At 28.8% G+C, this 27,374-nt stretch overlaps 1 protein-coding gene across 1 annotated transcript in view; it reads right to left on the reverse strand.

Annotated features, from left to right (window-relative positions):
* The window catches only part of LOC107065360 (uncharacterized), a 183,347-nt gene that overhangs the window by 4,571 nt on the left and 151,402 nt on the right, over positions 1–27,374 (reverse strand). Inside the window, exon 4 of the mRNA XM_015318978.2 lies at positions 5,390–5,733. Coding sequence (XP_015174464.1) covers positions 5,390–5,733 — 344 coding nt within the window. The remainder of the gene's footprint in view (positions 1–5,389; positions 5,734–27,374) is intronic.

Here is a 27,374-nt window from a genome sequence, read left to right on the forward strand (position 1 = left end):
AAATCCATCATCAAAGCAATATTTGTCTATACGTTAGAATTACTTTGGAAATGAAAATGTAGTAAAATATTTTTGCGGTCTTCCGAGAAATCATGCATTAAACGAAACGGTTCAATTACATCGCATAGCGAGCAGGAAAATGGTATTTTAAATATATTTTCACTGTTGTGTGTAAATATACATATTTCTGCATATTCACATTTATATTCGTATAGAATATTTTTAAATGTTGGCATGTATATGTAATGAATACTTTTTCTGTAAGAGATAAAATTCAACATATACAAATTTATAATGCCAATAAATAAATAAAAACTTCGTTTTTTCTTTAGTTTAAAAAAAAATGTAAAACATGTTTTTATTTGCATCCCTTCCATATAGGATTTTAGATAAAGTATTTTCTAATATTAATTTGTTTTTGGTTATATAATAATTATTTTGTTTTTTAAAGAAATAAAAAAACGAGACGAATTACAGGAAAAAGAGAGATTCAATTTATGAAGTTCAATAAATGGACAATCTTTTACTCCGTTTATTAAATTCATGTATTCTCTTCAATTGTTTTAGTTTTTTATTTTTTATTTTTTTACTTTTTTTTTTTTTAATTTTCTACATATTTTTTAAAGCGCAAGATCGATATGGACTTTTTAGGTCATGAAAACAATATATTGTTATTATTATTATTATTTTAAAGTTGAAATCATAAAACGTACAGCTCGCGTTCAAAGTCATTGTACTCGTCAAATTTATTTGATTTCTGAGAAATGTCGTTAGATGAAGTTAATTGGAATAAAATGTAGATTGGATTTTGAGTCGGATATTTCGATTTCCATCGTCTTGCTTTCTAGTTTATTTATGGTATGGAATTAATAGCCATTTGCATTGAATGGATACACACAGTAGCCCTCAATTGTCCGTGAGGAATATTCGATAAAGTTCTACGTCTGAAATTGACAAAGGTAGTATGAGCTTGTGGCTGCGTTATGGTCGCGTTTGCTAAACTTTAACTAAACGTTCAGCTCTTCCTACAATTCCATACAACTATCACGAAAATCCGAAAGCAGTAGGCAAATTGACGTTTATAGAAACGTTTCCAATTTTCCAAATTCTTAGGACACTTTATAGGAAAATAAAGAATAAATATTTTTTTTTTTTCGTATTCTTGAGAAAAGAGAAACAATTTTTCAGAATTATTATAATTAAATAATTCATAAATGTTAAATAAACAGGTAAAATGATTAATCTTTCGGAATTTGTATAAAATAAAAGAGACGTCTAGTGAATCATGGAGTTATCCGTTTAATTTATATATTAACTAACTATGTATACATTTCTCAAAATATTCAAACACTATAGTAAGATAACTTATGACTTCAAATTTCAATTGTTACAAATTAATTACTCTAGTTATTATTTTAACATTATCTCATTTATTTTGGTAAGGATATTGTTAGTCACAATATGGAATTAAACAAGAACTTAAACAAAAACATTTTCTTTAAGTAGAACAACGGAATCAAACAGTAATTAACAATTAGTAATTAGTAATTAGTAATTACCTCTTTGGTTCGAATGTCGAAATAATCTAGGACAATTCTGCGTCCCCTAAATCAGGTCCTAACACTTTTGTTTTCTGTTAAGATTTTCCTAAATCAGGGATGGCAAACCTTTTTGGATGCTTGTGTCAAATTCAACTTATCTCATAGTTTGTAACTTTAATTTGTTAGTCAGTAATTGAGGGAGGTTACTTTAAGAGAGGGGAGGGGTATAAAGGGATCAACTTTGTTAACTGATAACTGAAAAGCAAAAAAAAAATTAAGGTCATTTATTTTAGGATAGTTTTGAAAAATAAGGTTTATATTCCGTTCATTGGTTTTATACGTTTCACAGACATTTCATTTTTATTTGATTCGTCGATTTTGTAAAATTCATTGAAGAAAATAATTTTTCACGCGAATATGTTGACCCAAACATCGTTAAAAGAGCATTCACAAGTTTTTGCATTGATCGAAAATTATTTGATTCTCATACATTTTATATAATATTTTCAATTTTTAGTGTCTGATCATTATCAAAACATCATCCTTGTCCTAGGTCATTAATTTAACAACAGTTGGTTGCCTAATAACGGCCTTCGTTTCTTTAGGTTTACCAAAGTTGAGAAAAAATCAATAACCTTAAATATTTTCAAAACTTTACACAATTGTAGAGGTAGTTTAGGATTATACAATACAAACAAGGAATAGTGATCAAAACTCAATTATTTACAAAGATATCGGAAATAAAAAAATTTACGAACATGTTTATATACCAATTGTTTTTTCTTTAATTTAAATTTTCTGTATTTCTTTTTTTTTGCTTTTGTACAGTATGTTTCATTAATTTTAATCTTCTTTTTATAATTTTTTTTTCTCGAAATAAACAGTAACATATTCTTTTTCTTATTGAAATAATTAATCATACTTTTTTGATGAATATAATGAAAAATAAAATGCATTTGCATTATAAATAGAAGTTGTTAAGTTTATACTATTTACGAATATATAAATATATAAAATATATAAATATATATATATATAGTCTCAAAAAACAAAGTTTAAAAAAAAAAACATTTTAAATTTTGAAAATTTTCTTTCAATTAAATAAAAAAAATAAAAAACTAACTGGATCCACTGTGGGACTGGCGGGAATAATCGCAGAATAAGTCAAAGTTTTTTCAGTAAATAAAAAAAAAATGGCGAACTTCGAGAAAATAACGGTTTTTCTTAAAAAATGCGAAAATTTCATGCATTTTATAATTTTAAATTTTTTTTGTATTTTTTTCTGAAAAGTACATTTAAAAACAAAAATTTAAAAAAAAACTTCTCAATAGGTTGAATTTTGAAGAAGTTATAGCCATTTAAAAAAAAGAGCCATTTTTTCAAAAATTAATAATTTTTTTTGGGCTTGGTAAAAAAATTTGAAACAATTCTGAAAATTGTTTTCTATAGGGTAGAATAGGATAAAAAACTTTTAGCCAAATCGAAAGGGGTCGGGGTTAAAAGTGGCCGATTTGACGTGGAATGCCCCATATATATATATATATATAAGTGTGTTAATAATTATTCATTATATATTACTTGTATAATAAACAAATTCTATTTGTAAATATATATGTGTTATTTAATATGAAATTATTAATTATATATTATTTGTGTAATAGATAAATTCTATTTGAAAATAGATATGTATATGTGTGTTCTTTAATTCATAATTATTAATCATATTTATTTACAGAATGTATAAATTTGATTTTCTAATAAAATAAAAACGTTTTTCCTAAACGATCTCTACAAGTTTGTAAAATTTTGAAAATACTGAGGTTATTTGTTTTGTCCCATCCCTTGTAAGACAACTTATTGTTAGACCAACCATATGATATTAGCCAGTATATGCTTTGATAATCGATTGCTTTTATTTTTTTGTGTCGTAATGGATTATAGCAATTACTCTTAACCTTTTCGAAGTCACAGAACACTATCCCAAATAACACGATAAGTTTTGAAATCTTTCAGCGAAAGTTTTGTTAAATATTTCCAAAAAAATCATTCAGAAACCTTGTAGGCATCATTCTAAAATATTTTGAAAAAGATTCATAAAAGATTTTACAAAAATATTTTAAAAACATTTCTAAAATATTTTACTGATAGAGTAATCTTTTGCAAGTCTCTTAACGCGGATATTTTCACCTTGTAGAAAGATTTTTTAGAAACCTTTTTGAAAGGTTTAAAGCTTTTCAAGAAATATTTTAGAAAGTTTTTAGAAAGTTTTTATGTTATGTGGGATTGGATAATAAGGAAAATGTGTGGAATATTATAATCACTAATAATAAAATAAAATTAACGATAAAATGTAAATCTCAAGAATAAACCGTTCATTATTCACCTTATTGTAAAGAATAATATTATAGCATGCATTCATGGTGTTTATGGTATTAGAGATAAATGGAAAAAGGAACAATATAGTAAGTTACATGATCGCAATGACAGCCTCGGTTTGATTAAGTAGAAAACAAACGGGTTCAGGATAGTTTTTCTTTATTCTAGCGAACTTTGATCAAATATAGGTAAAAATCGAACATTCTCGAAATATGAATGAGAGTGGGGAAAGGGGGGAGATTTATAACGTTAAGAAAAAAGGACATGAGTGTCGAAAGGTATAAAGAACGGAAGTTCATTGTAGAATGCGAAAGACAAAAGACTCATTTTAAGAACACTTGCTACTTCACCTTATTCTTAAAGAGTCTCTCTCTCTCTCTATCCTAAAGTTCTAGATTAAATTGTTTTAAACAAAATTTTTGAATTTGGCTTGTGTCAGAAATAAAAGCACAGCGTTAAACGTGCAATTAATTCCTAGTTTTCGTAATTTTGCGTAATATCGGTTTAAAACCATTTGTTTATTGGATAATATATGCCTATAGTGTTTATGTGCGTGTGTGTTTGTGTGTGAATGTATTAACAATAAGGGGTCAAACTAATGTTTCTAATTGGATGATCTTGCTGACAACCACTTCGATCAGATTTAAGCCAAATAAGCCAGCTTTGATCGAATATGCATGCAAATCGAATATTCTCGAAATATGCGTAATAATTTAAGAGATTGATAACATTAAAATATGAAAAAGAATTAAGCGAATGTCGAAAATAAAAGTAAGATACGAGAACGAGTAAATACACATTTATAAATCACTAGGCTACTTTATCTTATTATTGAAGACCTTCAATTTTAGATTAAATCCTGGAGAGATATAAAATATGTACAGCGGTGAACTTAATTCATACCTTTCTTTCGTTATTAAAATATTTGTTACCTAGTTTCTCTCTCTCTTGCTTATAAATTTTTTTCCATGGTGTTCGTAATTTTGCAAAAACATATGAAACTAAAAATCTGTATTATCATCTTTTTCCTCTACTGAGTTAACCATAAAGTGTTTTTTCATAAATTCTTGTAAATTTATACAAATAAAAATATATGAAATAAACATATATGAATTAACTTTAATGTTCTTGTTAAACTTTCTAGTATTAATACTAGCGAAACTTTGGAGATTTTTTTGTGTCGAATAAAAATTCTAAAATACTTTGACTCTTATTAGGAAGTCAAGATTAAAAAGAAAACGTGAAAGAATTAATTTGTCCTTTTCTCCAAAGACCACAGTATTTTCAAACAAAACTTTTACTACTATAATCCTACGAGACGTTAGAATAGCATGACGTCTAATAGTAATGCAAATTATATCACAGGGTGTAGAACGATCGACAAAGTGAAAGATGGTTGAGTTTATGCTAGGTTTAACACTAAAACTGATCTCTCTCTCTCTTTCTCTCTCTACATGTCTAAAAATTCTCACCTGGGAGGCATTGGTCGTGTTCGCTGTTGCACTCTGATATGCTGTTCCCTGTAGATTTTCTGGTTCGTGAGACAACTACCGTCCCGATGGACAGGACCAGAGTGTTGCTGTTGCTGTTGCTGGTGCTGTTGATGTTGAGCAAAATGCTCGTTATTCTGTTGTGAGATCGTCAACTGTGCGAGATACTCTCCAAGCTCACGACGTGCTCGGAAAACTGACGAAGATGGCGTCGTTGATGATGAATTTGTTGTCGAGTCGGACCATGGGGGTGGGGGCGTGTGAGAACGCGATATCATCTCGTATTTGTGATGCAGGCATTCGTCGTACGTAGGCAGCAAACCGGACTACGAATTAATATTAATTAAATCAGTTAATTGTTTCAGGAATTATAATCTAAAATAGAAATACTTTTGGGAAGAATTATTCGTACTTCCTTTTTTTAATTTTATTTATATTTCAAACATTTATAGAAGATTAATTATGAGTTATTTTGAATTAATTTTTAGGTATTTCATTTATTTTAGAATTTTTTTTTGTTAATTTATAAAATTCGTATTTTTTAATTTCATTCATTTATATTCATGTATTGTAGCATCGTTCAAGAAGAGTTTTATGATGATTGTATCAATTTTATGTAATCAATTTTTTTAATAGGTTTTTTTTTTATATGTAAAGAATAAATTTACAAATAATGTTATTTGATCAATGATCAAGATAGACCTCTTGTTTTTGGAATAAGGAAAACTAAGGAAATATCTAGTTGAAATTTGTTTAGTAATTTGGTATACCATAATATCAGCTTCCTAATCGACCATATATTTACTTTGCTTTTTAGTTCACCCGTTAAACAAAGGTTATTGTGTGATATTGAATGAGTCACTTCATTGTAAGAAACGAATGGATCTCGTTTCATGAGAATTTAATGAATTTTGCAAAACTATCTTCGAAGTGTGAGTTTTAGCAAAATTGAACTAGCGGTACAATTAAGGATTCTTCTGTCTTAAGTAATTCCTTAGAAATATTCTCGTTTTGATGAAAGAAGAAGAATTATCTCGTTCCTTAAGAAGATCGAAGCTTTAAGGAAAATTCTTGTGGTTTATTTCAGTAACTTGAGAAACGTTAAGAATCTTTTTAATATTCACGAATGATCCATTATTTATTTCAATTATCATTAGAAACTAAGTGAACGTCTTTTTTATTCTTATAATATTTCTGTGTGTGTGTGATGAAAATTTTCACTAAGTGGAGCATACATGCAGGATAATTTATCTAATGTGTAACCTAAATGATAAACTATAGCATAGAAATTATTTTAAATATTTTAAAAGCTTTCTAACAGAAAGAATTTCTAACAGCGTTATAAAAAAGAAATAATCGTATTAAAATAAAACAGAAGGACGAGACATTGTTGGTAAAACAATGATTTTATTAATTTTCTAATGCTTGACCGCAAAAGTTTTTTTGCAATTGGTTGTAATCTGTAGCTTTTATAATTTCATGTTAGATATAATAAATTTTGATGTATGTAATTAAATAAAAAATTAAATAATAATAATAAATGAATAATAAATAAATCTCATAACCACGGGGCGCAATGTATTCTTGATTCGAGCCTGGACTGGACGAAATTAATTTATGATTTCTTTGTTTTTTTTTTCTTTGTTCGATAACTAGCGCGACTAACTTAATGACTGAGTAATGATCATTAACGTTTTACCAATTAGAGTTTTGTTTCGTAAATAGCCTATCTTCTAGGATACAGTTAGAAATGGAACCCAGGAAATCGCAATGTCTGGTCGAATGAAACCACAATGGGTTTCGACTTACGCTAACCACAACTACAGGAATTGCGTTCTCGTAGTTAGTAAATGTTACAAGTATCTTCCTAAACTATGTTAACAACTTCTACAATATACATTAAGTCTTCAGCGCTACACTTTGAACATGTTAAAATTTCAAAGCTTATCAACGTATTCACGAATTTCATATAATATTTGAATAATTTAATTTTTTTCATTTGAATAATTTAAAAAAGAAATCAACTAGGAAAGGTTAAAGTTCAATTACGATGAATTTCTTCTTTTAAGAAAGAAAAACGTTTATTTACTAATGACATTTTCTTTTTGTTTTTATGACTGAAAGAACTTAAGTTAAGTAGTTTTTATTATAAACAGAGATTGATTACATAAGAGTAATGAGTTCAAGTGTTTTCTGTGTTCTTTTACACTTCATTTTCTCTGAATATTTGTAATAGAATAAGGTGTACCTAATGTGGAAGACCTAATCCTAAAAGTTTGACAAACGTAGAAAAAGTTATATTTTATCAATAAAATTTTTGCGATAAAAAATTATACAATTGATATATTTTGGTGTAATATTTAATTATTTACACCTTCACTCATTTGTGTGTGAGTGTGTGTTTGTACAACGCGTTTAAATGTACCAAAATTAGTAAGTTTTCGTTTATTAATTTGTACAAAATTATATATCCTGAAACTATGATTAAAAATGTAATAAAATAGTACACTTAATGCATTGTTGTTTGTATAAAATAAATGATAGTCATTTTTCTTCCTTATGAGTTTTTCTTATGACATGAAAACCATTTTAAATGAATATTGGAATAATGTTTAGAGCTTTCTAAAACTTACAAATCATTTAAGTTATAGATTTTCATCGAGCTATAAATCTTACAGTTCAACATCATCAAATTTTTTCAGTCAAATTAGAAAATAATTTTTTACGAAGTAGTTTTATTTTGATGACGGTAAATATTTCATAAATAATAATAACGAAGTTGCAGCGAGCTTAATTCCGGTACGCTGGTTGAATTATACGACGGGCGTGTGAGATAAAGTGAATATCTTTCTTTATTTTTTTGTTTTTTTACTATTTGTAATTCGAATCTTGTTCTTCAAGTTTTCTCTTAATTCTTGCTTGTTAGCCCCGTTAAATTCAATCTTCGTTGTATTTTATTATTCGTTTGGTAAGAGAAGTCTAAGTAATCGGAGGAAAGATAATAATCAAAAGATCGAGTTCAGACTATTTATCGTTTGGATTAAGTAAACTCGAGAAAACGAGGCCATTTAATTAATAATTTTTTATAAAATTAATTGAGAAAATATTATCTTTCCCGTACTTTCATCGCATATTCGTTTAAATAAATTTTTAAAAAGGTGAAAAAAAGAAAATAAGAGTTGGTAAATAAAGCCGGTTTTTAATTTTCAAGTATCATAGATAAAAAATTCATATAAATTATGAATTATAAATAAGTTATTGTATGAAATCACTTAAAGGTCATACTATTGTATAATGTATGAATTAATGTACGATAATATTAACGGTAACATTAAGTACAAGAAATGTATGTATTTAAGGCAAAAACATAGGTTTATCTTAAAAACATTGACATTTATAAAAAAATCAAGCTTTTTCTCTGTTATACATTTTTTCAAACCATTTAAATTATATTTAAAAATATTTTTCGCATTATCACAGATACAGTTGATATACAAATGATCTATTGCAAACAAAACACCGTGTACATGAATTCAAAATTTGTGGTTAGATACGTACATATATATGAAAGTAAGTTTCTATAATTATACTAGGTAATAGGTATTTTGTAAGTAACATAAATGAATTGTTTTATTGAGATATATATTTTATAGTTCAAGTAGTTTTTTCTGCTTTAAATTTCAATTTAAACTCTTACAAAAGAAATCACAGGGATTCGCTTTTGTCCGTTGATTAATTTAAAGGTAATTAATGAAATTCGACAACATAAAACAATGAAAATATAATATGAACAAACATCGAAAGTATTAATTTCACCTTTTACAATAGAGTATTACGTAACCATCATTAAATAAAAGATAATTAATTAAAAATTGGCTTAAAAAATACAAAATAATAAATCCCGCAATTATATTGGCATCAACCTAATGGTTTATCGATTAGTATTACAGATACCCAATTTATTTTATTTTGAAATGAAGAATTGAATGTAAAAGTAGTACGCATTCGAACGTAAATGATTAAAATCGCGAAATTACAAAGCATTGAATTAAAATGCAAATTAATCTTACGATTAACTGAGTAGTTAACTTCCAGCCATAGTTTCGCGAAGCATAAACTTTTTCAGGCTTTTGGTCTCGTCTCCATTCCTGACGTAGCTTAAAATTCATTTTAAATTAAATATTTTCACGAGACTCCGTCCGAGTTTCATTCTACACGAAATCTAACCAAAACGTCGAGCATCATTGGATAGTTACTCAAAAACTTTCCGAGGTTTAACAATCTCTCTATAATCGGATCATTCCAAAATACACTAAAGTTTCGGATATCCAAAACTTTCATCTCTCTCTGAATCAATTTTTGGAATAAATTTATTCACCTCACGCATTATCTCTTATTTTACAAGTAAGTTTACTTGCGTAATTCAAAATGTTCCATGAATTTTTGTAATATTTTTTTGATACTTTAACTTTTATACATGTATAGGATCTCCTTTAACTTCAGCTACAAGAGATCAAAAGGGTAATTCTATATAAAAGAAAAAAACTAACATAAGTCGAAAATGTAGAATAAAGTTTTTACATATAAAACTAAGAGAAAATAAATTTTAAAGTTTAATTGATTTATTTTTAATATGTAATAAGACTTCTGACAAGTACTGTATATATTATTTTAATTTTTTAAAATAAATTTATCCTATATTCCAATTATATTTATAGAATATTACAAAAATCCTTTTACTGAGCAAAAGAAAAACTAGAAATTTTTGTTGGCATGTATTTGAAATGATGAAACAATTATATGTTTATACAAAACATTAATTGGAAAGTCATACCTTTAAATATGAAATAAAATATTGTAATTCCAATCATAAATTAATATTGATATTCTTTTATATTTTTTTTTTTTTCAATAATAGGTTTAGACATTTAGTATAAATATTATATTTATCATTTGTAAATATAAATAATAATTATCTATTAATTTAGAAATGTATGCATACATCCCATACATTTTATTTAAATCATTTTCTTATTAATCGTCCAAATTTTTTATATAACTATCAAAATATGTTTCTAATTAAAAACAAATAAAAAACAATATTTAAATAAAAATGAATAATTAATTAAAAATGATCAAAGGTACTCTTTTGATGATGTTTTTCCTTTGCAATTATAGTTTGTTATGGTTTTATTACTAATCAAATTATTTTCCTTAGTAGAAACAAGGTATGCTTTTTAAGTTTCTTTTTGTATTAAACATTACATTTTTAATATTAGGAGTACAAATAAGTTTCCGCCATTTTTTGTCAAAAAAGTAATATTTATTGTGAAAGAACGGTAGTTTAAATTTAATCGAAGTATTGTCCATCACTAGCAACTACTTTTTCCCATCTTTCAGGTAGCGTTCGGATTCCATGTCTGAAGAACTCCTTATATTTTGAGGCTATCCACGAATCAACCCAATTTTTGGTATCTTCATATGATGTAAACCGCTGCTCCGACAGAGCATGTGCCATTGACCGGAACAGATGATAGTCGGACGGCGCATTGTCTGGTGAATACGGCGGGTGGGGTAGTACTTCCCAATCAAGTGTTTTCAAATAGTTTTTCACCGGAACCGCTATATGCGGACGAGCATTATCATGTAGAAGAATAATTTTGTCGTGTCTGGAGTAGTATTGAGGGCGTCTTTCCTTCAGAGCTCGGCTCAATCTCATCAATTGTGTTCGGTAGAGAATTCCAGTGATTGTTTCGCTTGGATTAAGCAACTCGTAATACACCACACCCAGCTGATCCCACCAAATACACAGCATGAGTTTTTTTCCATGAATATTCGGTTTTGCTGTGGATGTTGACGCGTGGCCAGGTAGTCCCCATGATTTTCTTCTTTTTGGATTATCATAATATATCCGCATTTCACTCATGCATAATCAGCGTTCAACATCTCTCGACATAATTTCGTATGGAACCCAATTACCTTGTTTATTAATAATTTAAACGATGTGAGACTGCTTGCTGAGTGACTTCTAAAGTAAGTGCAAGCTTCTTTTGTGTTTGAGACTAATCTTCCTCCAATAATTCCTCCAATTATGCATCCTCGTAAATTTTTGGCCTTCCACTGCGATCTTTGTCTTTAACGTAAAAATCATCGTTTTTAAACTTTTGAAACCACTTACGACATGTTCTCTCACTCAAGGCAGCCTCATTATGTGCTTTTACGAGCAATCGATGCGCCTCAGATGCAGATTTTTTTTTAATTAAAGAAGTAAATTAAAAGTTCCCGTAAATGACGCTTATTTGGCTCAAATTTAGAAATTTTTGGATAAAAAAAAATATATGATGCTAATACGAAGTTAATAATATGATAGGGTTATGTTGCTCTTGAATGAGCAACCTAATTTTCAAGCCGGTTATCATCTGCGAATTCTAACGTAATCCTCGTGCCATGCCATCTCTCTCAAAACGGCAGAAACTTATTTGTACTCCTAATATATATCTAGCTAGAAGCCAATTAAATTTCTCGTTAATGAAGATCATAAATGATCAGATTTAATTATAAACACAAAATAACAATTAAGATAATATAAGTATTAGTAAAAAAAATTAGAATTTTTTATATGTGTGTGTGTGTGTGTTCTTATTTAAGAATTAATTTCCTATAGCCTAACGTATAAAAATTTTTTTTTCTCGAAAATATTTCTAAAAATGTTCCGTGAAACGTAATATTAACGAACCAAACGAGTACGAGGAAAATAATTTTGAAATTATTTTACAGGTAATCAATTGTGTAAGAAAAAACACAATCTGAGTTTATATTTTTTTTAACAATGTTTTATTTATACTGAATTTAAATTAAATCCAAATTAAAAAAAAATTATTAAAAAATCGTTTATTCCTTTTGCAAAAGATGTTTTATCAATAACTAGTTACTATTTTCTAGTTTTGATAAATTTAAATGTAAAAAAGTTAAATCATTTTTAAAACTTGAAAGTAAATATAATAATATTCAATCGTAGGAATTGTCGAATTTTTATTTTTTATATTTCCTTCTTTGCCTTATATCTTCTTATTGACTTTATTTAATGCATAAAAAAGAAAAAAAGAAAGCTATATTTCAATAGACATTTATTTGTGCTTTCGATACCATTCACTTCCGGTTTTCCGTACTCTCTAGATCAAAAGGATAAGGTGAAAGAAGAAAAAAAGAAAACTAAACGTTTTTGTTATGATCTTTGATTCTTTTCTTCTTTTCATCTCGATTTTATCCTTTTTCATTCGTATTTATTTAGATATATCCTTTTCAAGAGCTACGATCCTTCTTTATACTTTCCTTATTTTCTTCTTTACCGAATATTGGATTATTGAATAGTAATTGGATTATCGTATCGTCGGTCTGATATAATGAATTGATTTACAGAAGAAACTCTCTTAATACGAGATTGATTTCCAACGAAGTCTTGGCAACGACTAAAAAAAACCTTTTTCTATGACCTTTGAATTGGATTCGCAATTAGGTTAAGTTAGATTTCCTTTCTCAAAGTGAATGCTAAGATCTTGGAATACTAATAGTACTTGATATGTATCGCAATAAAATCAGAAAATATGATAATTAATCTTATATCAAGGATTTTTAACAGTTCTTTCCTACAAATCAAGAACTCGATAATAATATAAAAGATTAATTATTGAATGTAATATAATCAAAATATTTATTGTTTTTTTTTTTGAGATTTTCTTTAATTATTTATTTATAAGAGTGGTTCAAATAAACTTTTACATATAGTTTTTCTTTTCGAAAATTCAGAAACATAACCAAAAAAAAGGGATTATGATATTTTAGTTTTAAGTTAAAGGTTAAATTTATTTTTTTTAATATTTATAATTAAATAGCATTTATTTAAATTGTTTCCGTAAAAACGCGTTTTTCTTGTTCTACTTATACGAGATAAGTCTGCTTATTCATTATCTGTTTCGACAGATTTTTTTCTATTTTTTTTACAAATAATTATAACCTCCAATTTGAAATCTGATAAAATCTGATGTCTCCCGATTTCGTATCGGTAGATAGATCTTATATTTCTAAAAAATTTTTATTTTGTATTTCTAAATTTAAATATTGTAAATTTGTCTATTATTTAACCCATGTTGTTAATATACTAGCTTTTTTTAATCATAACCACCAAAAAACTGAATAACAATAATGTAAACTACTTTTTTAAATTAAATTAATATAATTTTTTTTTCTTTAAAATTTCACTCTTTCATCTGCAAGGTCAACTTGAACTAATGAGTTGCATACTAAAACATTGACCCACTTATTAAATTTAATTAATGGTAAAATGAAGTTGTGATATCTTCAGTCAAATCTAAGAAAAAGACCTCTGAAAAATCTTATTTGCACCATCCTCTATTTTAAACATAACAATTAATGCATGATTATTACTTTTTATTCTGTTTACAATTATTTAATAAATATAATTTATTATATTGAAAAACTTTATAAACTTTTTACGATTAATAACGTATTGTACAAGTATGGTAACTTGTACCCAGAATTTGAAATCGGTTAAGTTATATTCATTTGTTTAATAAGTATAAAGAGTTGCATACTTTAAGGTGTAATATTTCGTACTCGAACTTACTTTTAAAAGCCAGTATAAATAATTTGTAAAATGAATTGTCTATACTTTAATGTCTTTGATAAAACATAGAACTATTTTAATAAATTTTAATTAATTATCTTGTTTAACGTCCTTCGAAAAAACGTGTAACTTCCTTGCAGCGAAACTAATAAGCTGCGATATGCCAAGTAAATTTGCAATCTGCTTGATTGAAATATCGATTTGCGAAGAATTTCTTGTCTATATTAATTCAGGATAATCTAAATTCGTGTATTCGATGTAGATAATCTCGTCTAATTATTTTTACTAAACATAAATATCCATTTACGTATAGGATAACTATATTGAAAATATATTTGATCATAGTTCAAATATTATTTTTTAATAAAAATCACGTAAAACATGACAAAATTAACAGATTTAAAAATGTTAAATTGTAAAATTTTAAATGTCTTGAAGTTATAATAACAAAATTATTAAAAAGTTAAAAATAAGGATTTTCAAATATTTTACCAAATATGAAATACCATATTGATTTAGGGAAAGAGATTCGTCATATTTTCTATATAGATGAATTTGAAACTGTATAATTTTAATAATATTAATAGAATTTAGCAATATTTTTGAGCGTTTGAAAAGTGACATATCATAAAGAAATTTTTAACAAAAATGGTAATATTTCTTTATTCGGTCAAAAGTTATTGCGTCCTGTAAAATAAATGAAAATAAAGAAGAAATTTAATATATCTGAAAATTTTATTGCAAAAAAGAAAAAATCGCGACTCAGGTCTCTGGTAAAAAAATTAGTGATATTCATAGACATGATACAGTATCAGTGCGCATGACACAAAATAGTTCGAGCTTTTTTTATTTGAAAATTTTTATATAAAACATCTACTTAGGTTTGGTCAACGAATCACCAAAAAAATTGATAAAGTTATGGAAAAAATTAAACAAGATCTTTACATTAACAGTTATCTGTATTTTTATAACTGCAAGCACATCTAAAATATATACTTGATATCATCTTCATTTTAATATTCCATATTAGGAAAAATTGACATTTTCCATATTAAATGTACATGTATTTCAGCAAAAATATAATCATTATATTTAAAAATTAATTTATTTATTGGTACATGTTTTGTGAATACACAAAAACATGCATAGTTAATGATAAGTAATGAAAGAGTAATACATAAAAAATTTTTTTCAATGAAAATTCAATTTATTTAATTTAGCTACATCAAATTTGTACTTGTTATAAAACAAAATAAAATTTCATATTTATTGAACAACTTTTAAAGAAATTTTAATTGTTAATATAAGCATATCCTGTAAAAAATGAAATATTTCGCAAGGTTTTTGATGTTTTAAATTATTTATGTATCGATAATATATAGATGCTGTAACATATTATATTTTAATAGAAACATTTATTATATATTCATATTTTCTCTACTAAAATATTATATTTTCTGTTAAATAAAAATTTCCATCTCAACAAATATTAAAATATTACAAAATAATATTTTATTCTTCGTTTCATATAAAAAAAAAAATAAAATAAAATAAAACAAAATAACAAAAATGCTTCTCGATTCCAACTGGAATTTCCTTATATTTTCTTTCATTGTGTTCATTTTCTCTTTATATTTCTTTCTTTCCCTTTAATTTTTTCCGTCCTGTTTCTTCAAAATGAATAAAAATACGAGACATATATATGTGGGATTCCCCTTCTTCTGTTAGTCTTCCTAAAGGATATCTAACGAGTAAAAAGGAAAGAATTCCGCGGTGTTATTAATAGGTTGATGTAGAAAGAAAAACCTCTCTTCACGGATATGCAATATATTTAATATAAAGAAGTAAAAATACAGTGATGGTAAAACGCCTTCTTTGCTCGGCTACTAAACGATGACTGACTCTTGGTTTCTTTTCTTTAATTTACTTCCTTGGGTGACGCTCTTTCTATCGTTATTCGGCTGTTTATATTACATAGTTTATCCTTTGCCTAACTATATCCGATAAGTACTCTCTGGCCCACTCATGCTTAAGTGTTCTCACTCACATTCTCGCACCCCACACTCGGCCATTCTGCTATTTCTTCGGTCCCCGAAGAAAACCCTTCGAACGGTTTCATATAATCTGCCGCCGTTGTGGTTATTTTTGGTCCTTCACCTTCACCCACACGAATCACCTCATATCTATTTTTTCCTTTACATCTAGATATTTTGTACGGTCCTAAAAATTTCTTTTGTATTTTTAATCCTGCACCAAATTGCGTACGTTTTATCGCCACTAAATCGCCTTCATTATATACAGTCGCTTTCTTACATTTACGGTTATAATTACGCCGATTCTCTTCTTGAACTTTTAACAAACTTTCTTTAGCTGCTTGTCTTAATTCTATACGTTCGTCTGAAAACTGCGCTATTGCTTCCTTCTCTATTAATGTTAAAACTGTCAAATCTTCTCGCTGTTTCATTTTCGTACCGAACATTACCTCGAAAGGTGACCTATCTATGCCACGCTGATGAGTACTATTAATCGCTCTCTGAACTTTATCTACATGTTTATACCATTTATCTGGCGCATCTATTGATAATTTAGTCAATACCGAGATAATAATGCGATTGACCCTTTCGACTTGACCGTTTCCTCTTGGTATACCGGTGGTAGTTAAAATATGTTCAATGTTTTCTGCCATACAATACTCTTTAAAATCTACTGATGTGAATGCTGTCCCTCTGTCTGTTACTATACGCGTCGGGTTACCGAACGTCCTCTGTTGTATCGTCAATTTGTCTATCGTCTCTCGTGAAGCCGTCGACTTAGTCGGATATAACCAAACAAATTTAGAAAATCCATCTACGATAACCAGAATATGTTTATACGTCTTGTTCGTCGCCGTCATTGGTCCTAAGTGGTCAATATGATAAGTTTCAAGTGGTCTATCCCCCTTCGGTATCGGTTCTAACAAACCTTCTTCCTTTCCCTGCTTACGCTCTGCTAATATACACGGTATGCAACAACTAACTATTTTTTCTATCTTTTCATTTAAGTTTGGTACATAAAATTCCTCTTTCACTCTTTCAGCCACTTTACGTACAGAAAAATGTCCATTCTCGTGAATCTTTTTAATTACATTAACCTGCATGCTCGTAGGTAACACTATTACCTTTTTGCCGTTTACATTTTTCATTAGAACATTATTTTCCAAAAAATAGTCTTCGTATGGTTCTTTTTCGACTATTTGACGTATAACACGTAACCTTTCCTCCTCTTCCTGTTTCTTTCTAATATTCTGTAAAAGCGTGTCTTCGATACATCTAACTGGAAAACGACTAAGCGCGTCTACATGTTTTAATCTTTCTCCCGCGCGGTGTTCAACTTCATAATCGAATTCTTCTAGTGACAATGCCCACCTGGCCACTTTAGGCGCTAAATCCTGTTTTTTAAGTGTCTTTTGAAACGCCTGACAATCGGTAACTAATTTGAATTTAATCCCTAACAAATAAACTCGAAACTTCTGAACTGCCTTAATTATCGCCAAAATTTCCAACTCGTATGAGTGGTATTTTCGCTCGGCTTCTGATGTTTTACGACTCATGTAATAAACTGGATGAAAATCGTTTTCATTGCTGTACCTTTGCAATAATACGGCACCTAATCCATCTATACTTGCATCTGTATGTAACTCCGTTATCGCTTCGGGATCGTAAATACGGAGTACCGGTTCTTTAGATAATAGATATTTTAACTGTGAAAATGATCTTCTTTCGTCTGTATCGAAAATGAATGCCCTATTCGACTTTAACAAATCTGATAATGACCTTGCTATCTTTGCATAATCTTTAATGAATTTACGGAAATATCCTGTTAATCCTAAAAAACTCTGCACCTGCTTTTTATTTCTTGGTTCCGGAAAATGTTGTACTGCCTTTATCTTCGCTGGTGATGGGCGGATATTCCCATCCTGTATTATGTGACCTAAAAATTCGATTGTCTCCTGAAGGAATTTGCATTTCTTCCAATTTATAATTAATCCACTTCGCGCTGCAACTTTCAATGTTTCTTCTAACCTTTCATACGCCTCCTCGTTATCAACACCTGGGATAATAAGATCATCCATATACGTTATCACTACTTTTCTTCTTACTAAATCGCCAAAGACCTCATCAACAAATCTTAGAAAACTAGTAGGGCTATTGCATAATCCAAAAGGTGTTTTAAGGAATTCAAATTGACCGTCTTGAGTAACAAATGAAGTGAACTTACAACTATCTTCCGCGATTCTAACATGAAAAAATCCATTCTTAAGATCAATTATCGAGAACACCTTCGCCCGTGTCAACGCATCGATACAATCCTCGATTAATGGCATTGGAAATCGATCCCTTATTATCTTTGCATTTAATCTACGAAAATCAACACAAACTCTATACGTTCCGTCTTTCTTTGGTACTACCACTACCGGACTACTATATTCGCTCGTACTTGGTCGAATTATCCCTTCGTTTAACCACTCATCTATCTGCTGTGCTACTATATTCTTTTCTTTCGGAGCTAATCTCCTCGGCTTGGAACAAATTGGAATACTATCTGTTAATATTATTTTAGTCTCCGTTCGGGCATCTATTCCAGCATTCGGTTCATAATTCTGTATTAATTTCTCTACACGCGTCTTATATGGCATCTTTACCTCGATTTCATTCGTATCTACGTAACTTATTCTCATCATTGCACTAATACTCTCGACTTCCTTGTCTGCGCTCTTATCGTCTGTACATGTTGCATTCTCACTCTTATCGCAGGTACCATATTCGCTTGGCTTGATCGATTCATTCTTAGTCGTATCGCTAGATCTTTCGTCTGATCGTTGTATTTTTATCCGCCCTTTATTTATACGAACGTCCAACTCTCTTAATAGTTCTTTTCCTAAAAGAACTTCGTCACGCATATCTGAAGGACCCACTACAAATACATCCGTCGCATACTTATCGCCTTCGATATCGATATTTGCTTCAAATTTCCCTATCGGCTTGGTTATCGCGTTACCTAATCCTGTAAATCGTCGAGCGGTTTCACATAACGCTGGTTTCCCTATCTTATTATATATCTCTGAATTGATTAAGTTTACTTCGCTTCCTGTATCTAATAACGCATATACAAATAAACCATTTATTTTAATCGCAATTCTATCCGTAAAAGTGTGGAGACAATTGACGCTCGTTACATTTTCCGCTGGTTGACTCGACTTATTACAATAAGGTGCTATGTGTCCGAAGTCATTACATTTAAAACATTTGCGTCCCTTGTTTCTATCTGGGCATGCACGAAACCTATGTTCTATCGAGCCACATCCGTAACAACCATCTCTTTTTACTGTTGGTGACGAATTAACGCGCGCCGTTGCCACGTTTCTTTGTCCCCCCTTTCTATCTCGCATCCCTTGTCCAATACCTTCTTTTATTTTCTCGAATATTTCGATATTGCTTTTTAGCTCTGTGAGCGTTCGTGACCCATACAAAACCGCCTTATCGCGACGATCGCCTTGTAAACCGTTTGCTATATATTGTATAAGAGCTATTTCATCGACATTGCCTTGATTCGCGATTTCTCGCATACTGTAAATGTACTTACGACTACTTTCGTTTGGTTGTTGCCTGCGCTTAAATAATTGCGAATGAATCGTTGCCTGATTTACCTCGGTTTTAAATTCTTTAAGTAAACTACGCTTTAAACTGTTCCATGACTTAATTTCTTTTTCGAAGGTGATGAATTGCCTTGCCGATCCCTTCAGCATACGCTTTCCGTACACAAACTTTTGCAACTCGTTCCAACCCAATACTGCACTGGTATCTTCAAAGTCGTTGATCCACTGATCTACTGGTAGCATATCGTCTCCGCTGAAGTATGATAGGCTGTCTTCTACATCCCTTATGGTGAACGAAGCTAATCGCTGCGTAGTGGCCTCAACCGCTCTTCTGTTGTTTTGTGAATATCTATGCGATCCTTCTTCTCGTTCGCTCTCGAATTCGGATTCTTCTTCCTCGTCTTCACTTTCTTTAATCCCCATCGCGTCTTTTAAGCGATCTCTAAGCGTCTGTTTGTTACCCACTGTAGATAATCCTAATTTCTTTACTGCATTCTTTAACTCTATCAACTTCATTGAATCAATCTGTTCACTTGTGTAATTAATTATTTCTTCTTCTTCCTCTTCTTCAGCTACTTTATTTTTACCTTTGCCTTTCTGTTCCGGCTTTCGTCTTCCTCGTGATGTGCCTTCGACGATCGTTTCATCCAACTCTTCACATCCACTCTCTTCTTCTCTCTCCTTTGTTTCATATGTTACCTTAACTTGAGCCATCGTTCTAGCCTCTTTACTTACTTTTAACGCTTACTACCGTCTTACTATCTTACTGTTACACCAACACTACCGATTACTATGCAACTTTTAATCTAGCATTCACGCGTGGTCCACTTTTACGCGCAACGCCCTTCTTCAACTTTTCAATCGGATTCACACTGTTGGGAACCGTAACACAACTTTACAACTTAAAACAGCTTTACACGACTTGATATTGCAATCGTGAGACCTATTTTCTTTCTATAATCCCGGCTGAGCCCCCAAATGTGGGATTCCCCTTCTTCTGTTAGTCTTCCTAAAGGATATCTAACGAGTAAAAAGGAAAGAATTCCGCGGTGTTATTAATAGGTTGATGTAGAAAGAAAAACCTCTCTTCACGGATATGCAATATATTTAATATAAAGAAGTAAAAATACAGTGATGGTAAAACGCCTTCTTTGCTCGGCTACTAAACGATGACTGACTCTTGGTTTCTTTTCTTTAATTTACTTCCTTGGGTGACGCTCTTTCTATCGTTATTCGGCTGTTTATATTACATAGTTTATCCTTTGCCTAACTATATCCGATAAGTACTCTCTGGCCCACTCATGCTTAAGTGTTCTCACTCACATTCTCGCACCCCACATATATATATGCGAGGAGAAATCATATCTTACAGTTCTGTCAGAATCCTATTACTAAATCAGAACACGTTCGTTCGTTCATTTATGAAAATAAGAGAATATTTTTCTGATAATAAAAGTGTTAGTCGAAATCAGAAATATGAAGAAGAAAATGTAAAGATATCTATGATGAGAAAGGAGAAAGAATATGACGAAAAAATAAGATAGGAAGAGAGAGAGAGAGAGAGAGAGAGAAAGAGAGAGAGAGAGAAAGACAGAAAATACGTACACATCGTCAGAAATTTAAATGAAAAATTTCAAAGCATGAATGTGTGTGTGTAACTTATATATAGACAAAGTCATAAGAAAATATTAAAGCATAGACGGAATTGCGTTTATTCAAATTAGGCAACTCTATCCAGTAGATTCATGAATGGAAAAACTCGTTTATGGCGTAGTAAGAACAACAAAGCTTTGCAACTTTTTCGGAAATTCACGTCGTGAATCCAAAAGCGATTCTTCATTCAAATCCTCTTAAAATGCATCAAACGGATGTTTTTAACGACTTCGAATCATTCTAACTTTTCCTGACGACAATCTGTTTTCGATTCTGAATATGTCTGACATATGTGTTCAAGTATACTTTCCGATTTAAACGGATTATTCAACTTATGTCATTTATTTTTTATGTGAAACAAAAGTCATGTTAAAAGAAATAAATTATAATTAAAGTCTATTAATATACAACAAAGAATAATATTAAACGATATTAATTATTAGAATATTTATTTTATATATTTTGTACAAATAGAGATAGCGAATATTAGTTTATTAATAATTATTATTTATTTGTAATTATTATCAATAGATATAGAGAAATTTATAACATATTGAATATGTAATTTTATTTATCAATAATTTTTCTTTAATTTATAATACTTCGTTTTTAATTTTATATTAATAGTATTTGTATAGTAGTATTTTTTGCTTTAAACTTAGAACACGAGACTAGATAAGAAAATAAATTTTCTGACCGCGTAATATGAGATCGTGTTAATTGAAACCGCGTATATAAAAGCCACGTAAAAGGAGAGATTATTTACTACATGTAAAACGTAAAAATCCATGTGAATCGTGGGAGTCGTGTATTTTGAAATATTCTTACATACTGATTATATAAAATAATAATAAAATAAATAATACTATGCAATAATATTGATAAAAAAAACTGATAATAAATGATAAAAACTGATATTTAATAATCGATTCTTTAATAGTAATTAAAGGTAATTTTATCACCGTTTGATACTAAAAGGTGTTGATTTTAACACAGACAAGTTTAGTCGGTAAGATCGTATGTCTTATACAGTTTCTACATTATTGAAATAAATTCGAACTTCACAAATAAAACTCCTCAATATTTTAATCTAAATAAAACAGAAACTGAAATTCATTGTTTATTGTTCGAAGTGTATATTAATAAAACCCCATAGGAAAGACGCGTATAGTTTTTTATGGACTTTTTCAAAACGGTAATTTTGACGTAAGAAACAAAGAACGTTTCAGACGATCGAAAAAATTATAAAATATAGAACTGTAAGAATTGCTAGATGAAAACCTAGCTCACACAATTTTATAGTTGTCAAATGTGTTAAATGTTATTTTAATAGCGTTTCCAAGAACTTGGTCGTACTTTTGAAACATATTTTCATCAACAGTATGAACAAAGGATATTAACAAAATGGTTTCCAGGAAAATAATCGGTTTATTTATTTATAAACAGCCTCCGACGATTTGTATGCGTGCAACAGGCACTCAGCTCATTACTCGAACAGTCGCGTATATATTAAAACTTTGCACACTTGGTTAAATTTATCATCAAGTGATGATCTAAATAATTTGTATGCGGTATACACTGGTCCGGACCAACATGGCTCATATATAATAAAATAGTTAACACTTTGAATGCCAGGCCGAAATCAAATATCTCGTTCTGGGTGTCACAGGAGTATTTTCATTATTCAAAACATATAATGACAAAATAATAATAAATTGATGAAATAAGACAACATTCCTAGCCCAATGGAGCATTTATCTTATTGATGGTCACGGTGGTGATTATTATTTCACTTATGGTAACCACTATGGTACCTTAGTGACGCTTGATAACAACAAATTTAACAAAACTTTGTTTATTTATACGAATTATTCGTATTAATAATTTCGTTGTAAGTAAAACGTCCAGAATATATTGGTGAAACGTGTAGAAGATATTAATAAACAGTATTTGATCATTCTATACATAATATTAACACGTTGCCGCAAATGATGGCTCTAGCCGTTCGATCTCTGTGTTTCTGAGCACGATCGTCAAATTAAAAGTGTGCGGCAACGTGTTAAGGTATGTGTATTCCGTCAAATTTCAGAACAGGTTGAGGAATTTGTTGCTATGAATAATTTCTGAACGATTAAAACATAGGAAAATGTGCTATAGATTTATCAGATAAAATGATAGTACATTGCACATTACACAGAAACACCCTAAAGTTTTATATAATATTACCTTTAGAGCTATTATTGAATATATCAATTTCAAATGCGATGATACTCTATAAACTAGCATAAAAACAAAAATCGAGGTATGAGAATTTAGAATGGCATTCGCAATGAATCTTATACAGTTTCATGCACCAGAGAAGTCAAATACACTTATTCGACGAAAATTGCGGCACGAAATACAGAAGAAAGAAGAGAAAAAGTACCTGACACGAAAATTTTGTGTGCAGAGAATTATATAAGAAAAATGTTAAACTATTAGGATCAAAAATTGCTAAAAATCGGACTAAAAAATTGATCACCTACTATTCAGATTGCATTGATGAGTTAAATTTATGTTTGAAGTGTTTTAAGACACTGCACCGTTATATGAAAAATATTTTCTAATATTTTATTTATTGATGTTAAAAATTTTTAAGTGTTCAATGGGGCTTTTTATTTTTACTTTTTACTTCTACTTATTGGTTATATGTATTCATATACATTAACTGACAATTTTTATTCAATTTTTACAATTGTAAATCGTAGAATCACTGGAAAAACAGTAGCAGTTCATATAAAACCAACATGGCAATCAAAATGTTAAGTTCAAGCGTGGATTTAGATACATCGATAACTGGTTTTAAATTTCAGGAAAATATTTTTTATTTGTTTTTATTTGATGAAGTTCTCTCCGACAATTTTAAGCTCGATTCATTAGTGTTTATATCTTCATAATTGTAAAATCTGGAGACAAAAAATATGCATTCTTTTTTATTGATTTAAAGAATTAGAGAAAAGATTTCCCAAATTCAAGAATACTCAAAAATAGCAGAACAACGATGCAAGGAAATTTCGAAAATAATTAAATATGGAATAAAATAAAGGCAAACGGACACATGCATTCCGTGGGAAGAATTAATAATGAAAGAAAATAATTACCATATATTTTAGAGAAAAAAAAAATAACAGAAATTAAATTTTCCCTTTAATATATCTTTTATTAGAAGAATATTAGTCAAAGTTCTTTAGCAACTTTTGAAAAAACTTGTTCCTGTATGATCACTAAAGTCAAGAAACGATGTTTATATTGGTGACCCATTCGGAGAACTGTGTACTGTTGATTCCAGAGAAACGTTAAAAGACCTAACCTCTTTGGAAATGCGAGCTTCATGAGGAAAAGGTTTTCATAGAAAATTGACTTGAACTCGTAGAAAGAAGAATAATATTAATGATAGTAATAGTAGTATTATAAGAATAATAATTTTAAAAAAGTTTATTCCTGTAATACGCATAATAATATAATAATGAAATATATTATGGTATCTAATTAATAATAAAACAGAAAATTTATCTGACTATAATCTGATTATTATTATGATTTATCATTGTCATAATAAATTCAAACAAGTATTTTATATTCAAGCTTTCGTTTAATCAATAAATCAGCTTCAATAATCAACGTTTATCTCTTTACAGTCTGTATTATTGTATTCAATAGTATTGAATAAAAAATAAATTATTTTTTCTTTTTCTTACAGTACAATGTATAAAAAGTGCTCGAATGAAAGACAAAAGAGGAAAGAATTAAATATATTTATTTCAAATATAAATAATAAATATTGAAACAATAGCGGAAAATCAATTATATGGTCTCACAATTTATCGCATAAAATTTTAAATGAGTTGCATTCATTACCATATTATTCTTTGACTTGTTAAAATCATTTTACTATTGATTAAAAAAGTTTTTCAGTGGATTGCTTTTGAACTGGAAAAATTTCAGTATTTAAAAGAAAAATTACGAATTAATTATCTTTACTCTAAATCTGCCAATAATTCATATACTCATATTCATTAACTGCTTAAATGTGTAGATTTTACAATAAATTATATTTACGTTATATAATTAAATGAAAATAATAGTCACTTTGATACTTAATTAAATAACAAGAAAGACATTATATTTACAGATATAATATAACAATATTTAATAATTGTTTTAACATAATAATTGTAACTTTAGAGTAAATTTAAATAACAAAATAAGCAATATCAATAAATGTAAAATTTAAATGTTGATAGTTTACATTTACCTAGTTAATAAATAAAGAATTTTAAAGATATTAAAAAAAAAAATTATTAATTATAGTGGTAAAATAAACTTTAATAAAAAAAATAGAAATAATAATCAAGGCGGAATTTTTATTCCAAGTGTAAAACCGATTATTTGACTGGTCGAAGTATGTTAGCATTAAATCGAATAACGAAGTGATGCGCTCAATTAAACAATTATCTTTTCCGACAACCCGATTTAGGTTGTTGTATGAACGTATTTTAAAATCAAGACTCCGGAAAGGAGTAAATTACACACTCGATTTCTCGCGGTATCTGTTTCTACCGTTCATGCTATCGATCTTGACAGATAAACTTTCAACTCTTTGGATGCATTTAAAAGACTTCGTTCTATATCAATGATCATATAGTTTTATCTTTCATTCTTTTACTATGTATTTTTTAAATTATCTCTCTCTCTCTCTCTCTCTCTCTCTCTATTCTTCTGCCTGTTTTTGTTTCTTCTTTTTCGTTTTATCCTCACGAACAATCTAGTTCGTTTGTAACGATACAAACGAGATAAATTTGTGAAATAAGTTTTCGATTTCTGTGAGATTAATTAATTGAAAAATTTTGTAAATGAAGAATATGAAAGTTAACATTTCTACGAAATTCGTAATAAATCGATATGTTTAAAATAATTAAAACGAAAAAAAAGATAAATCTAATCTGAAAATAAATAACTATGAATTTAGAAATATCGTCAAAGAAATGTATTCACGTTACAGAAAGAGAAAAATGTAAATATATTATTAATATATTTTAATATTAAATATTTATTCAGATATCACACATCCAAACAAGACTCATAAAAGTTATCTTCTACCTTTACAATTACAATAGTTGTTCAAAATGGTTGCTATTAGCTTCTGCAAATGTCTGGACATTTATGTGTAAGATGAACAATGTTGGCCAAAGTGTCCAGTGGGATTGCAACACATGCATTTTCAATTTAATCTCAAAGGGCTGACAGTGTAGTCGGTTTTCTGCTATATGCGTCATCCCATAAAATCCTCCATAGATAATAGTCTACAGGTGGTAAATCAGAAGAACTTAACTGTACCTCATCTACCTAGCTAGTGTTTTTGCAAATTCTCATTAACATAAGATAAATTCCCATATGTTTAGTGTAGTATGATGGTAATAATAAATAATTCATATTATTATTTATTATTGTTTGTCACTGTTGTAGTCGTTATTTTTTGATGCTAAAAAACAAATGAAATGTGTAAGACTTCTTTTTGCCGACTTAGTGTATACAGAGTGTCCTAGTTTTTAATGTTCACACTTCGCTAGTATATTCTATTATGCTAAATAACTTGTTGTTACTATGAGTATTGACTAGAATAGATTTACTATTTGACATCGTCACATCTAGATTTAATTTATACTTTATTTTAAAATGTCTACTACCGTTCTTGACAATACATGTTTGATAACGATCAAAAATCAAATTTTATAATAATTATTACTAGCGAAAATTGATTTCAATCTAAGGAGATCTCAAAAAGGTACTAAACACAGCTTAAATAAATAAACTGAGTATAAATATTCCTGCTTTATTCAAATCAATGTTCATAGTAACAGCAAATCGATTACTATTATTTGTATTCCGAATTTTTGTTATAACTTTTTAAAAAAGTTCTATGTGACCTATTTTTACATAAAATTTTTTTCTTATTTAGTATCATAAAGCATATCGATAAAATTATAACATTCAAA

Source organism: Polistes dominula, unplaced genomic scaffold (assembly GCF_049000335.1).
Source record: "Polistes dominula isolate Pdom_NZ unplaced genomic scaffold, Pdom_raw_medaka contig_21, whole genome shotgun sequence".
In the NCBI taxonomy this organism is placed as follows: domain Eukaryota; kingdom Metazoa; phylum Arthropoda; class Insecta; order Hymenoptera; family Vespidae; genus Polistes; species Polistes dominula.